Source organism: Elgaria multicarinata, chromosome 2, assembly GCF_023053635.1.
Source record: "Elgaria multicarinata webbii isolate HBS135686 ecotype San Diego chromosome 2, rElgMul1.1.pri, whole genome shotgun sequence".
Lineage (NCBI taxonomy): Eukaryota > Metazoa > Chordata > Lepidosauria > Squamata > Anguidae > Elgaria > Elgaria multicarinata.
Window position 1 is genome coordinate 5306975 of NC_086172.1, and position 15748 is coordinate 5322722.

Sequence of the window (15748 nt, forward strand, 5' to 3'; positions counted from 1 at the left end):
AGCTTTTGCTATACTCTGTGTGTTACATTCTCCCCTTCCCTCAAATATCTTTTCTGACTGTATCTTCACTCATTGCAAGCTGCTGTTGTTGTTAACAGGGTTTGCTACTGGCCCCAGATCTGTTTCAAATTTGGTATGGCTAAAGCTCTACCTAAAAGCTATCATGGTGCCAACATTCAGCTCTTTATCTTTAAAAATGACAGTTTAAAAAATAATATTTTTAAAACCTCATTTTTTAAAAAATTCTAAAAAATCAATGGATGAATGGATCTATTTCAAATTTGGTGTGGCTAAAGCTCTACCTAAATCCTATAATAGTACAAAGTTTCATCTCTTTAACTTTAAAAATGACGATTCTAAAAATAATAATTTTAAAACCTTAATTTTTAAAAAATTCCTAAAAAATCAATGGATAAACAGATCTGTTTCAATTTTGGTGTGGCTAAAGCCCTTCCTAAGAGCTACCATTGTGCCAAGTTTCATGTCTTTATCTTATAAAATGACGGAGTTATAAGCATTTTTGTTAATTCCCATTAGAGCTGCTCTTTGAAAAGAAAATCCGGATTTCCCCTCCCCCTCCCGGATTTGCCATCAAAAATACGGTCATATGGTCACCCTAAGTTAGTGCTGTTGAGGGGATAGATAGGTGTCGTGGCCCATGATATGATGGAGCATCAAATGTAGCTGGACGCATTAGTGGGCTTCAGGCTATGGTGAAGGAAGAGGAACCAAGAGCACTCTCTGTGCACTGTGCGGCCCATGTTGTGAATTTAGTGGTGCAGGATGTATCAGGAAATGTTGCTATGGGTAGAAACTTTTTGAGTGAAGTAGCTGACAGAATCGCTTTTGTCAGAGGTTCTCCCAAACGTCTTGCCTGGTTTAAAAACTTTCAAGGAGGAGAGGAGAGCATACATCTGAAATGATTTTGCCCCACCTGGTGGACTGTTGGAGCACCTTCCTTACAGTCAGTTGCTTTATAGCCGAGCTGCAGCAATTAAAAAATAATTGCTGCAGAAGTACGTGCAAAAGCCAGCAAGAAAATCTGATGTGTTATTATGTCCATTATTATCATTAAGATGAACTGCTTCATAGGGTGAGATGTGCTTTCTCCTGTTGGAATTCTTTTCTGGATGTAAAGCAACGTTGTTAAATATTTTTTCATTCTTTAGGAACTTGAAAAACCTGTTTTAGATCCTTTGGGCCAGATAGCTTCATGTTACGTCAAGTTTATGGTTTGCCCTTGAGTGTAACATTTTCCTCTTACAAATAGTCCGTGGGCGGGGGGGGGGGGGGCTGATCCAGATCTGGAGGGAGGTTAACTCTTTGTCCATGCTGCAGTCCCTATCCTATGGGCTCCCAGATTACTCTCTAAGAGACATAGGTAGAAATGGGGATTTGACCCGACAATTGTCTTCTCCTAAATACTTTTAATACTTAAAATAAATAAATATTCCATGATAGAAATATTCCCTGGGATGATGCCATGTGGGGAGGGTTATCACTTTATGTACTCCTCCCCATCACAATTGTGGTCTCCCCGGACTTCCAAAAAGCTATGGAGAGTGCAATTTACATGAGGAGGACGGCACACAGGAATAACTCTCCCTGTGAACCATCCTCCTTGTGAAAATCATGGCTTTCCCAAACAGCTGGGAAAACCTGAAAAGCCCACTGATTGGCAGTGTGTGTGTGTGTGTGTGTTCGCACGCACACACACACACACATGGCTTTTATTGCGAACATGGTTGATCACTCACAGTAGTTTGAGAATCCTTTCAATTACATCATCAACTCCTCCCATCACTTTTAAGTTTTATTCTGCCATTTTTAAACTCAACAAAAATGCAGTAATATTTCTGGAATTGTGAAATATTGCAGTACCAGCTACTGGGTGTGCAAATGTGACATATGGAATTTACCTATAAAGCAAACAGGCCCCCAAAAGTGGGGAGGAAGCATGTGCATTGTGCTGATTCTAAACCCACAAATACTCCGGAAGAAGCCCCCAGTAAGGGTGTGGGGTGTTTTTCTTCAATGTAGAGAAGCCCTCTCTCTCTCTCTCTCTGTGTGTGTGTGTGTGTGTGTGTGTGTGTGTGTTGGGGAGGCCATTTGTATATGTGTTTGAGAGTGGAGGGGGAAGGTGCTGTGTGTATGTATGTATGAGAGTGGTAGAAAGGCTAAATCAGGATTCAGCTCACAGTGGTGTAGTTCTCCAAGGCCACAGCTAGACCTAAGGTTTATCTTGGGATCACCCAGGGTTCGCCCCTGCCTGAGCACTGGATCCCCTGTGTGTCACCTAGATGAACGGGTTTGACCCCTGGACGATCCAGGGATAAACCTTAGGCCTAGCTATGGCCCAAGTATGTAAAAACGACAGTTGGTGGGGGACCTTGTTCCACCCCTCAATTCACTATCAGAAGAAACGGTAGAGAAATACAGTATGATGTATAGGGTTGGGGTAAGGATTTATTTCTAGAGAAAGAAGGAAGGCCATAACTAAATGCTAGTCATGAGTCTTTAAGATTCCATTTGTAACCTACTATTACAACCATTAGCTAGAACAAATGATCAGGCTGACCATATGGAAAAGAGGGCAGAGCTCCTGTATCTTTAACAGTTGTATAGGAAAGGGAATTTCAACAGGTGTCATTTGTATGCATGCAGCACCTGGTGAAATTCTCTCTTCATCACAAGAGTTGCAGCTGCAGGAGCTATACTAGAGTGACCAGATACATCGTCGTCATCTGCATTTATATACCACCCCAAAGCTGAAGCTCTCTGGACAGTTTACAAAAGAGGGCAGGGCTCCTGCACCTTTAACTGTTGTGATGAAGAGGGAATTTCACCAGGTGCTGCATGCGTACAAATGACACCTGCTGAAATACCGATTTCAATATGAATGATTAAGATACAGGAGCCCTGTCCTCCTTTCCATATGGTCACCCTACAAGTGATGGAGTTTAGGTTGAGCAAAATGACTTCCAATAATGTGCTTATTGCATGCTTCACTGTGCCTTAGTGTATAATCGTTCATCTATGCCTAACGACCGTGCTTGATCTAAATGACAAAAGGACCCTGAAACTATATAGAGCATGCAGCATTACCAGGAAATGTTATCAAGCATTGTATTGCTCATGAAGTAATCTTTTATGTACACAGCATCTCCAATAAATCCTAAGTATTGGGAATTGAATGTCCAATCTGGCATAAATCTCTTGTTAGTTCTTATGGAAAGTGGTCTTTACTACACATTTCAAGCTTCAAAACCCCAGAACAAAACAGGCAAACCCAGGGCTGTTTCTATACAGGAATTAGGCCTCTGGAATCCCATGAGCACGCCCTAGGCCATAACAGTCATTTGCAGATGCAGTAATAAGTTTATAGCCATTTAGGATTGACAGTGGCCTGCTATTTACTGTGTTATCTGTACAGCACCATGTACATTGATGGTGCTATATAAATAAATAAATAAATTAATAATAATAATAATAATAATAATAATAATAATAATACATATACACACACATGCATACACTTCTTAGGAATTGTGTTACCAAGGTCCTGCATGGATATCCTGTCATTCTATTAAGTGGCTACAGCTTTGTAAATTCTGTTGTTGTAAGCTGTTTTTATTTAAATAGGAACAGCTGATCCTAGTCAGTTAAAGCTGCAGGAGCTATACTAGAGTGACCAGATTTAAAAGAGGGCAGGGCACCTGCAGCTTTAACTGTTGTGATGAAGAGGGAAATTTCACCAGGTTCTCAAATGACACCTGCAGAAATTCCCTTTTCAATACAACTGTCCTCCTTTTCATAGGGTCACCCTAAATTTGGATGGCTTTAAAAGGGGGCTGGATAAATTCCTGGAGGTGAAGGTTATCCATGGCTACTAGCCCTGATGGTTGTGTGCGATCTCCAGTATTCGAGGACGTAAGCCTGTGTGCACCAGTTGCTGGGGAACATGGGTGGGAGGGTGCTGTTGCACCATGTCCTGCTTGTTCATTCTTGGCCGACGGCTGGTTGGCCACTGTGTGAACTGGACTAGATGGGCCCTTGGTCTGATCCTGCATGGCACTTCTTATGTTCTTAAGTGATATATTAATTAATCCTTTTAACAGATTGATCACACAATTGCTCAGTCAAATATAAATAACAGTTGTTGTTGTTTATTGGTTCAGTCGCTTCCGACTCTTCGTGACTTCATGGACCAGCCCACGCCAGAGCTTTCTGTCGGCCGTTGCCACCCCCAGCTCCCCCAAGGTCAAGTCTGTCACCTCCAGAATATCATCCATAGATCTTGCCCTTGGTCGGCCCCTCTTCCTTTTGCCTTCCACTTTCCCTAGCATAACAGTATATCACACTAAAAGCCTGACAGAAAAAGTATTTACTGGGGTACGTGAGTCAGACCTATAACAGAGCAAAGTAGCCGAATTTGGCACGGTGGCACCTTCGTTATATTTTATTTGAAACAGCTACCATTTTTGCCCAAATTGCCCTGGGATAACATTGTGCTTGGAACGTTTGGGGACAATTTGTCAGGCTTTTAAGAGAGGAGTTATGCTGTTGCTCCCAGCAGAGGCAAAATACTACCACTACTAATAAAAATACTAGAAGTCGGCATCACTGTGAATCCACGACCACCCACAAACATCCCCACAAATCTCCTGTGCCGACAAACAGGACCAAAGCATTCAGTGGCTACTTGGGTGCAGGCTCAAGTCTTCATTTATTTATGTTTAGGAGCTACTTTCTTACGGGAGGTGAGATTACTTTACCACAGCTGTGAAAGTTTTACAAGTAGGTCCCCCTTCTTTTAAATATCACACTTCATGAAGTTTCATACTTCAGAACAACATGGGTTGTCGTTGCCCTGAACATCCCGCTCTTTGGTTGCTCAGTGGAATGAGTTGCAAATCTGCAACAGAACTGTGCCAGAGCCGGATAAATATTTATATCTCTATTGCCCCCAGGAAATGACCTGGTCTTTCCTTTAGATTTTTCCTTGTTAGGCACTGATACACTGCACATTTAGGGCAGAGAGAAGGAGCAGTGAATACTTGTACATTTCCACTATTAGGGTGACCATATGAAAAGGAGGACAGGGCTCCTGTATCTTTAACAGTTTCAGCAGGTGTCAATTGAAAAGGGTGAAATTCCCTCTTCATCACAACAGTTAAAGCTACACTAGCTATAGTAGAGTGGCCAGATACAAAAGAGGACAGGGCTTCTGTAGCTTTAACTGTTGTGATGGAGAGGGAATTTCACCCTCTTCAATTAACACCTGCTGAAATTCCCTTTTCTACATTACTGTTAAAGATACAGGAGCCCTGTCCTCCTTTTCATATGGTCACCCTATCCACTGTAGCACCCTTGAAAACAGTTTCTTCATATATGCTGCCACCACTTAATTTCAGGGAGCTCCTCACCCCATGGAAAAAGGACTATCAAGAGCAGTAGCTGGTTGGACCACACTGCTGGGAGATGCTCCAAGCACGTCCCAGTAATTGCCTCCAGCCCTCTGCTTTCCTGTTCTGGTGGTAGTGACAGATTAAAGGGGCTATCGCTTATACAAATGATACTGGTCAAATGACTTGAAAATCAACATCCATGATCTAGCTGACGAGATCTACAATTATTCAAAAATTCAAATCGATCTGATAATAATTGCCACAAGTATGGCAGATTAAAAACTGGCAAAAATTGCCCCCTTTTTCTCCAGTCTGCAGGATGGCATATCAGTTATTTATTTCAAATTTTGAGTAAAACTACTGGTGTACTTTGTTGAGGTAGTGTGCCTTTATTGGTTTGTTAAAGTTATGAACTGCCATTCAAACATTATTAAGGTTACAACCCAGGACAGAAACTGCTGGCAAAGTTATGTCATGAATGTTCATTTTCATTCTGAAGCTAGCACACTTCCATTCTTTTTAGAAGGGTTCCATGTTGAAACCTACTGCATTCTTTGTAATTTTATCCTCAGGGAAGTTTGGAGTGGGGGTGGGGGAATGCAATGCACAGGTGGGGAAAACAAAAGGATCAGGGCACATGTCACAATTCTTAAAAGCAGAAATGCAGGGCAAGGGCTCCAATCCCTGGCTTCCCTTTCCTTGCGGTATGAATTTTTTTATATTTTAGGTTTTAAAAATATTATTTAAAAACAAACCCATCATTTTTAAGGTAAGGAGATGAAACTTGGCACTGTGATTGCTCTTAGGTAGGGGTTTAGCCATGACAAGAGTTAAGCAGATCTGTTCATCCTTTGATTTTTAGGCTTTTTAAAAAAAATTGGGGTTTTAAAATTATTATTTTAAAAAACTGCTAGAGCTATATCCATCAAACTCAGGTTGTCAAACCTCCTTTATAACAGTTATAAAGCGCTTTAACCGCTTTAAAGCGCTATAAAACTGTTATAAAGCGCTTTAAAGCAGTAGTGTAGATCCGACCCTCCTCTTTGGGGTATTGCACCTTAAGACGTTTCTGCCCTAGGCATAAAGGGGATCTCCAGCTTTTAGCTAAGAAATGCTGGGCGGGCATGGCAGCTTTCCTATCACAGGTTTTGTGGGCAGGCAGGCACCTGGAGCTCAACAGAGGTGAGGTGTCCACAGATCAAAATGTGGGAAAGGAGAGGTCAGTCAAAGCACCCCACAGGGCAAAACAGAACAGGCCAGAGGCCTTTTTCTCAGCGTTCCACATCATTCTCTGTAGTTTTGCAGCCTCTTCTGTCCCTCCCTTTGTCTTCTCTCCCTAGCAAAAGCGTTCCTCCATTGGCAGGTGTGCTGTTTCCAGACTGGACTTTACCTCTGGTCTCAGGCGACCTGTGTCTTGGATGGTTGGGTCTCGGGATGGGCTGTGTCCCAGTTGTTTTTCTGCTGCTCCGCTTGGCTAACCTTTTCTGTGCCCTTTGGGCAAAAGACTTTTTGCTCTTCCAACTTTGCGTTTTTCCTGGCTGTGCCCCAGGGATTCCCCAATTCAGGGAGGGTTGTATTGTCTCGTGTGTGTTTGGAGGTGGGTGGGTTGCTTCCTTGTGGCAGCTATACATCCATTGCTAGCCAATGCAGTGAGGGCTATATTTTAAAATAATAGTTTAAAAAGCCTATTACAGTTTGAACTGGCAGTGTTTACTGAGAAACTGTTGACATGAAAAACATAGTTAGTTAGGGTGACCGTATTTTGGAAACCAAAAAGGAGGACAACATAGTCGCCCACAAGGGGGGGTGTCCAGTACCAAGGGGGCGTGCCCACCCGAACGTAGCCTTGGTCACATGTCCGATTTTACAGCACACATTTAAGACAAATCTGTTCTACATAACATCTTAATGTTAAAATCACTGAAATAAAGAACAAGTGAGAGATTCAATGTATCTGAAATTAACTTCACTCACTCCTACTTTTGTAGGTTTTGCTGTACTTTGAAGCTTTTGCTATACTCTGTGTGTTACATTCTCCCCTTCCCTCAAATATCTTTTCTGACTCTATCTTCACTCATTGCAAGCTGCTGTTGTTGTTAACAGGGTTTGCTACTGGCCACAGATCTGTTTCAAATTTGGTATGGCTAAAGCTCTACCTAAACGCTATCATGGTGCCAACTTTCAGCTCTTTATCTTTAAAAATGACAGTTTAAAAATAATTTTAAAACCTCAATTTTTAAAAAATTCCTAAAAAATCAATAGATTAACAGATCTGTTTCAAATTTGGTGTGGCTAAAGCTCTACCTAAATCCTATCATGGTACAAAGTTTCATCTCTTTAACTTCAAAAATGTCAATTTGAAAAATAATAATTTTAAAACCTCAATTTTAAAAAAAATCCTAAAAAATCAATGGATGACCGGATCTCTTTCAAATTTGGTGTGGCTAAAGCTCTACCTAAATCCTTTCATGGTGCAAAGTTTCATCTCTTTATCTTTAAAAATGACCATTTTAAAAATAATAATTTTAAAACCTCAATTTTTAAAAAAAATCCTAAAAAAATCAATGGATGAACGGATCTGTTTCAAATTTGGCATGATTAAAGCCATTCCTAAGAGCTAACATTGTGCCTAGTTTCATGTCTTTATCTTAAAAAACGACGGAGTTATAAGCATTTTTGTTAATTCCCATTAGAGTTGCCCTTTGGGGAAAAAAAGCCGGATTTCGGATTTGTCATCCAAAAACCCGGACAAATCCGGTCATATGGTCACCCTAATCTTTATGAATAAACCATGGAGGGAGAAGAATTGCCTGGAGGGAGGGGAAAACAGAGCTGTTGGACTCCACCCACCCATGAAGCCTGGGCTCCTGAAGAATGTCCCTGGCAGCAGCAGGAGCCGTCCCTTCCTGCTAGCAGAAAAAATGTGTGTAACCTGGCCCTTAACTAGCTCTAGGTTGTAACCATGGTTGATTATTGTTTGTCAAAGGGAGTTAAGAGGAATCTTGAACAGGCATCAGTGAAGTTAGGGAATTTATTTATTTTGCAGATTACTTTCACATTTGCAATCAACAAAAAGCTCTGAAGCGAACAAAATGAAACGATTTTATATTTTCTTGCAACTTTTTCATATATATATATATATATATATATATATATATAATGAAGTCATGGGAATGTCATGCTTAGATTTACAGAATATATCAGTTAAGAACTGCCATCAGATTAATATTTGAATCTGAAGAAATTATAAAATTAATATCTAGTTTACTGAACCATACTTATGATCAATATACAGCACAGAATATACTTTCATTACTGTTTGGTGCAGAATTAAAGTCTAAAGTGAGTTTAAGGTTGGAGGGAAAAGATTGAAAACGCTTTAAAACATTTCAGTGTTTAGTTATGGATTAATATGGATTACCCTACTAGGAGGAGGGCTTTCTCCGCTGTGGCACCCCGGTTGTGGAACGAGCTCCCCAGAGAGGTCCGCCTGGCGCCTACACTGTACTGCTTTCGTCGCCAGCTGAAGACCTTTTTATTCACTCAGTATTTTAACACTTCATTTTAACTTAAATTTTACTGTTTTAACTCTGTATTTTAATCTTATAATCAACTTTGCTGTGTGGTTTTATCCTGGCTGCGCTTTTTATACTGTATTTCGTAATTGTGTTTTTAACCTGTTGGATGTTTTTTGTGGTTTTAATTTTTGTGAACTGCCCAGAGAGCTTCGGCTATTGGGCGGTATAAAAATGTAATAAATAAATAAATAAAAATAAATAAATAAATTATTCAAAACATTGTCTAAAGCAGAAAAATACAGAAAAAACAGAGTTGAATTACAAAGATAAAATTATTCCACTCTTTTTAAAAGACAGTTGGAAATGCTTTTTAAAAATAACCTTACCCCGTTATACACACAATTTTCAAACACTGAAATTCCAGTTATTTTGGAGGAAAAATTAGGCGTTTTTTATTGTTGAATTTCCATTCTTTGCAGTTAAGAACAGTTATCTCAAGATCCATCTTATGATAATCATGTGTATTTATACAATTTCTGTTTCGCATTTGCAGGAGGCTTTGCATGCGTTTAGGACCCACGCATTTTCACATTTAAATTGTCTTGTCAGTTGTTCACAGTTGTTATATTTATCTTTGTACTTACACGGGTTGGCTGAAAGGAATCAAACAAAAACAAAGTCAGACACAAAGAGAGAGACACAGAGAACCCCTTTAAAAATATTCCTTTCCCCTCTGGTATGCCAAGTGTATTGTTCTAATTTTGCATCTGTCAAGCTGATTCCCCCTATCCAAAATACTTGGGTATTCTGACCTGAAGTAAAGGGTATTTTCCATTCCCGTTTATTCAGTATAATATCTGGTGGCTGTCTTGGCAGTGTCGCATTGGCACTGCAACCCCCCCCCCAAAAAAAAACCCATGTTTTTGCTCCTACAGGGTTGCACCAGGTAATCCCCGTGCCAAGGAGTGAGTGCAGAGTTTAGGGAGGTCATCGGTATTGAAGCCACCCTTCCCCTTCCCTGCCTGGTTTCCCCCCTTTGTCTCTTTCACACACAACCTTAAAAGGAAACTTCCCAGCAAAAGAAACTCTGCTCCCTTTGCCTAAGGCAGTGCGAGGGCGTTCTGGCGGCCAAGTGGCTCACCGGCATGCCCTCTGCCCAGGCAGCTGGTGATGTATCAGGAGTCGCCATTCGCCTGGCCACATCTCCGCATCGAGGATAGAGCGAGGTTTGGTGGCCAAAGGGCTGCGTTCGCCTCCTTCCATCCTGAAAAGTTGGGGGTAAGTCCCTGACCTTTAAATGTGTGGCTTCTTTGGAAAGCCCCATGATGGCTTCCGGGTGGTGGCGGCTGCTCTTTCCCCCCCTGGCCATCTCCCCCCCGTGATTTTACCACCACCCCTGGCCCGATGGGCACAGCGCTCCTATGGAGCACTGTGCCCAGTGCGTGGCTTTTCCCGGCTACTCGTGAGTAAGCCGCATAGCCAGGAAAAGCCACGGAACCAGCTAGACCTTCCTGAGCCCGGGCTGCGAAAAAACCAGCCCAAAAGTGGATCCGGTTATCCCGGGTCAAGGGAGGGTTTAGCCCGGCCTGACCCCGGGATCCCCTGTGTGTCATCTGCACGCACAGCAGGGAGCCCGGGCCTCGCACCGGGCTAAACCCTCGTCTAGCAACGGCCTTAATCTAGCCTCTCTTTCTCTCTCTCTGCCTCATTCCCCCATCTGCAATATAGGGTATAATATTGGCTTCCCTCACAGGGTTGTTTTAAGGCTTAAACTAGATAATATATATGAAATGCTTTGAATGCTTAGAAGCATTATACAGAAATTCATAATCATATTCCTACTACTACTATTACAACACGTAAGCTCAGCTGCTCTCCCATGCCTTCGGTTCATCACTAGAATTCATTTTTACTACTAGAGCAGAGACCTACAGAGCACCTTTATTCCGGTTAAGCAGCACTGCCTTTCTCCCTTGGACAGCAAGAAAGATACCAGCTGCTTAGCTCAAAGGACAAAAGTAGAGGCTGCGGTGCTCTTGCCTCGCTTTTGCACCACCACATCACACAAGTAAAAACAACCCTTTCCTCTTCAGCCCCTTGGTTCCCATCACCACTGATGGAAGATGGGCAAGCACAGCCCCAGGGGCTGCACCTGCCCTCCTGGAAGCCCAATTCAGCAGTCCAGGGTTTCTCAGGTGGCCACAGCCTCTTCTCCTAGCCTGACCCGGTTTCCCTGACCGCTGATTGGTGGTGCAGTTTTGGTGCAGTTCCTCTCCCCCACTCCATCTCCACCCCACCCCATTGTAAGAGGTTGATATGCCTCTCCTAAACTTACGCTACAGGCAGTAAAGCCTTAAATATGCTAGTATTTTTTGTATTTTGGCCTTTCTCCTTTTGACTTTGGCCCCACTCACCACTGAAACGTGGCTGCCAAGAGCTTCTCCAAAACTGAATTTGGCCCTCAAGTTGAGATTTCCCCACCCTTGCATTAGGGAATGCTGTCACTCAGTTTTCTCCCTGATGGCTCACATCTACCAAACATGCGTTGCTTAAGGGTCCTGTTCCCCAGGGAGGTTCATATCAGATGTTCAAAACTTGGCCTCTTGATGGGAACAACTAAATGATGGAGATTTATTCACCAGAGAAGTTCACAGGGCTAGATCATAATATAGATTTAGATGGCTATTAGAAATAGATTGATGATCCTTGTGGTGTTACAATCTGTCCATACTGAGTTTATGTTTATAACTGTGTTTTGTTGTTATAGATCTATAGTTTGTAAGTATCTCTAGTGTGAGAATGGTGGATTTACAGGAGTGAGCTGATTGGCTGAGAGAAGTGTGTGTGTATGTGCTACATAAACCAGATGCTGTGCCTGTGTGAGGTAGACAGGAATTTCAAGTGAGAAGAAATGAAAGAAAAAGGAAAGGAACCTCTCGTGCAAGCACTGAGTCATTACTGACTCTTGGAGGGATGCCAGCTTTCGCTGACGTTTTCTTGGCAGGCCTTATAGCGGGGTGGTTTGCCGTTGCCTTCCCCGGCCGTTATTACCTTTCCCCCAGCTAACTGGGTACTCATTTTGAGACAGGGAATTAATGTATGAGAATTTAGATCAGATTAAGATTGGGATCTTAGAGAGTGAAGGACATAGAATAGTAGAGTTGGAAAAGGTCTATAAATGAAGCACAAACCCAGCCTTCTGGGAGAGGTCCTAGATTGCAGCCCAGAAGCTCGTCTCTGTATGTTTCAGATGGACCTCTGATAAGACCCTGTAGCTGAAACACGACAGATTGTTGCCAGTCCTGAGTGGCAACAATCTAAGATGGCTATATAAGGTCAGCATTCATTGACCTGAGCTTTTACCCAGCAATCTAGGACCTCTCCTGGAAGGCCAGATTTGCCCTCTGCACTTCACTTATAGACCTCTTCCAACTCTTCCACTCTCTCAGATCCCAATCTTAATCTGATCTAAATTATCAGAGTCTTCTGGCTCAGAGTCTTGAACCATTGGGGACAGGAGATGATGAAGGAGGGTGACCTCCACTGGGCATTCCCGAGGGGCCAGCATCCTCTTCAGCTGCACATCCCCTTTCTTCCTGCAATGTTGCCTCTGGAACCTGCTCAGGAGAAGGAGAGTCCCTAATCAGGTAAGTCAAGTTCCTACTCAGAAGAAGATTCCTCAGAGGGGCTGTGACAGTGGTGATCAGCAGTGGGGGGCAGGCAGTGGAGGGGGCAGAATCATTGGTGGCAGGGACAGCTGGACAGGGGAGAAATTAGCAATAGTGGTAAAATTGGCAGGGGAGTCATAGGGGCACAATCATCATCATCATCATCGTCATCATCGTCATCATCGTCATCTCCTCCTCTTGGGAACTACAGGTGTCCTATGGGGGTTGGGTTGTGCACCTTTGCCCTAAGGGAACAAGTTTCACAAGTTTCTGGAGTGATTGATTACTTCTTACACTGCTAGTTTAGAAGAAGCTTAATATGACCCAGAGTAATATATAATATATGTCAATAACTTACTGCAGAGTTTATCCTCACAGTTGTTACGGCAGTCTCCACATGATGGGCCTTCTTTATAGGGTTTTGGTAACATTTCCAGTATATTCCCTCTGAAATTATGGAGTAGTGCAACATGATGGTCAACCATCAAAGTACAGTTCTTACAATACAGGTAGTTTTAGGGGTAGGCAACTTGCACCCCCCACTGCCAAGAACCCCAGCTCCCATCGCTACCCACAACACCCCCAAAGTTGTAAAAAAATATATATATTTTTAACAAAATGGCATCCTAAGTGGCTCTTTTGAAGTCTTTTTTTATTACTGTTTTAGTACTCTGTAGCTACTATGAAGCAACCAAAAGTGAAAATCAGCTTGAAAACAGCTAATTTTGGCGCTCTATAATTGTTCCTTATTCCTTTAAAAAAACGGTTCCATGGAGTGGTGTGGGGGTGGATGCAGGCTGTGGGTGGGTGTGGCTTGGGGCACAAATAGCCTCTGGTCGTCCCAGAGTTGCTCCTCTGCCTAGGTGGATTCAATTTTTATTTTCTACTGATATGTTTCTGGGCTTGATTCAGAGTGCTGATTCTAATATTTAAGGCCCTAAATAACTTGACTACTAAAAGGATCGAAATACTAAAATGACTTCCTCCCCCCAAATGCGCCTCTCAGATCTTTCAAGGACATCTGGAGAAGCCCTGAGGTGCATCTGGCATGAATACAGGAGAGGTCCTTTCCCTGGCATCGCCCACGTTATGGAAGACCCGGGTCTTGGAGATCTCTTTAGTTGCCATGTTTTAGATATTCACCATATATTGAAGACCTATTTATTTAGGCAGGTGTTTAATCTCAATTATTCTTTGAATTATTGTGTCACTTCTGTTCTTCATTTGCTGTCATGATCTTAATTCATTGTTTCAGTGTCTTATATTCTTCATTTTAAACTATTCCTGTTAGTTACTTTGGGTCAAAAGGCTGTATACAAATACTTGTATAAATGCATCAATATATACATACAAGAAACTTCAAACATTAGAAAACATTTAAAAATGCAGTTGTGTCAGTCGCTCCAGTAGCAGTTAAAGCTGGTTAAAATCCTCTTTGCATGCTTAAAACTAGCCTCCGAAACACCCCCAATTCAACTCAGGGTGCTTCATGGGAGGGCTCACCTCACCTTTGCACCGAAGCTGGTAAGTCCTGGTGGCAGCTTACAGGTAAGTCCCAGCAGTGGTGGTAGGAGGCCAGGAGGGAGAGGGGAGTGAGTCGAGTGAGTCCAATGGTCTCAGCTGGACTCACAGCTGGCTTTGCGCCAGCTTTCCCAGGCAGGCGGGCATGGGGGAGCAGCCCTGCACCGGCCCAGTGCCCTCCGATCTGCTTTGGCCTTAGGGCGCCTTGGGCTGACCCAGTGCTGCTCCAGATTTGAGCTGAGGTGGGCTGAATCAGCCCACCTTGCTTCGGATGCAGCCTGAGGCATTGTACAGCCTCACTTAAAACATCTAATGAAACAGAATCATATAATTCTATGCTACTTCATATGGGTGCTAGAGAGCCAACATGGAAATGGGGATCCTCCTACCAGCAAAACCTCTCCATTCATGAGTTCTAGCAATAGAGTGTTGAGTACACACCCTTGCACACAGAGATCTGTTTCTCTTGTTTAGTGGAATGAATGAAGGAGCCCCAGGACGTAAAAGCTCTGTGCACACACCAGGGAGCACATGAGGACCTTGAACAGGATGAATTAAGAACATTTCATTTAGAACTGATACTTACACGTGGCAGAAATAGCACATATAAAAGAAATTGTATGCATTCTGTGGGCAGAAGCTAAGTGTACATCCAATCCAATGTGAATTATACCAAATGATCTGTTGTGGGGAGAAAGATTAGAAAGGAAGGGTACAATTTTACACAAAGTTCCAAGTCCTAGTCTCATGGTATGATTATACCATGAGACTAGGAATGGTATGATTATTCAACAGATATGAAGTCACAAGCACAACTAACCTCAGTGACGAGGCATCTCAACCCTAGTGACAAAGCCATCAAGGTAAAAAGTTGTTAAGCACACAATTAAGCAGCTATGGAAGCAGAAGGCAAGTGCTATTGACTTATTATTTCATTCATTTCATTCAGCGGAAATCCTGCAGAAATGTACAGTCAAGAGCTAAATCCAAAGGGAGAAATCCCACAGAAGTTTAGATTTCTTGCAGTCCTGGCCCTTGTCTTGACGACGACGATAATGCTGTCTGCCGCACTGATGCTCCTTCCAGCCATCTACGTCACCAGGAACACAGCTGAGGGCTTTCGGGGTGCCACCAGTGCCCGCCCACCTGAGCACTCACACAGTAGGCACTCTCTTCTAAGGTTAGTGGTGTGTGTGTGTGTTTTTAGGGAAAATGGGACTAACGTGTTTTTTGTTTTGTTTTTTTAAAGCTGTAAATGTGAAGGATTTCATTTACAGCTAATTTGGGGGGAACAAGGGAGGAATGGGGTGCTCCCTCCCTGGTGGGATTTCCAACCCACCCACCCTTTAAATTGTATTATTCTTTTCTTAACAAGTCTCTGCAGAGGTGCAGAGCCTTGCTCCAATCTAGAAAAGTCGGAGCAAGGGCCTGACGTTTTTTAGTGTGAAGCTTTGGGGCTTCGCCCCTGGATCGCTTCAGAGTGGTGACTGCATCATGTAGGTCACCTGCCCCCACTCCAAAGCTACCGGGGGGGAGGGGAAGCGCCCGTGTAGATGAGCCCCTACTATAGCAGAGATTCCTGAATTGTTGCAGAGAACCTCAACCACATACTTAAACTAAATACAAGTTTGGA

At 42.8% G+C, this 15748-nt stretch overlaps 1 protein-coding gene across 1 annotated transcript in view; it reads right to left on the minus strand.

Annotated features, from left to right (window-relative positions):
* Positions 1-12371: 12371 nt before the first annotated feature.
* The window catches only part of LOC134391934 (uncharacterized), a 58390-nt gene continuing 55013 nt past the window's right edge, over positions 12372-15748 (minus strand). The window contains exons 11-12 of the mRNA XM_063115856.1: positions 12953-13091; positions 12372-12565 (exon numbers count right to left, since the gene is read on the minus strand). Of these exons, the coding sequence (XP_062971926.1) occupies positions 12372-12565; positions 12953-13091 (333 nt within the window). The remainder of the gene's footprint in view (positions 12566-12952; positions 13092-15748) is intronic.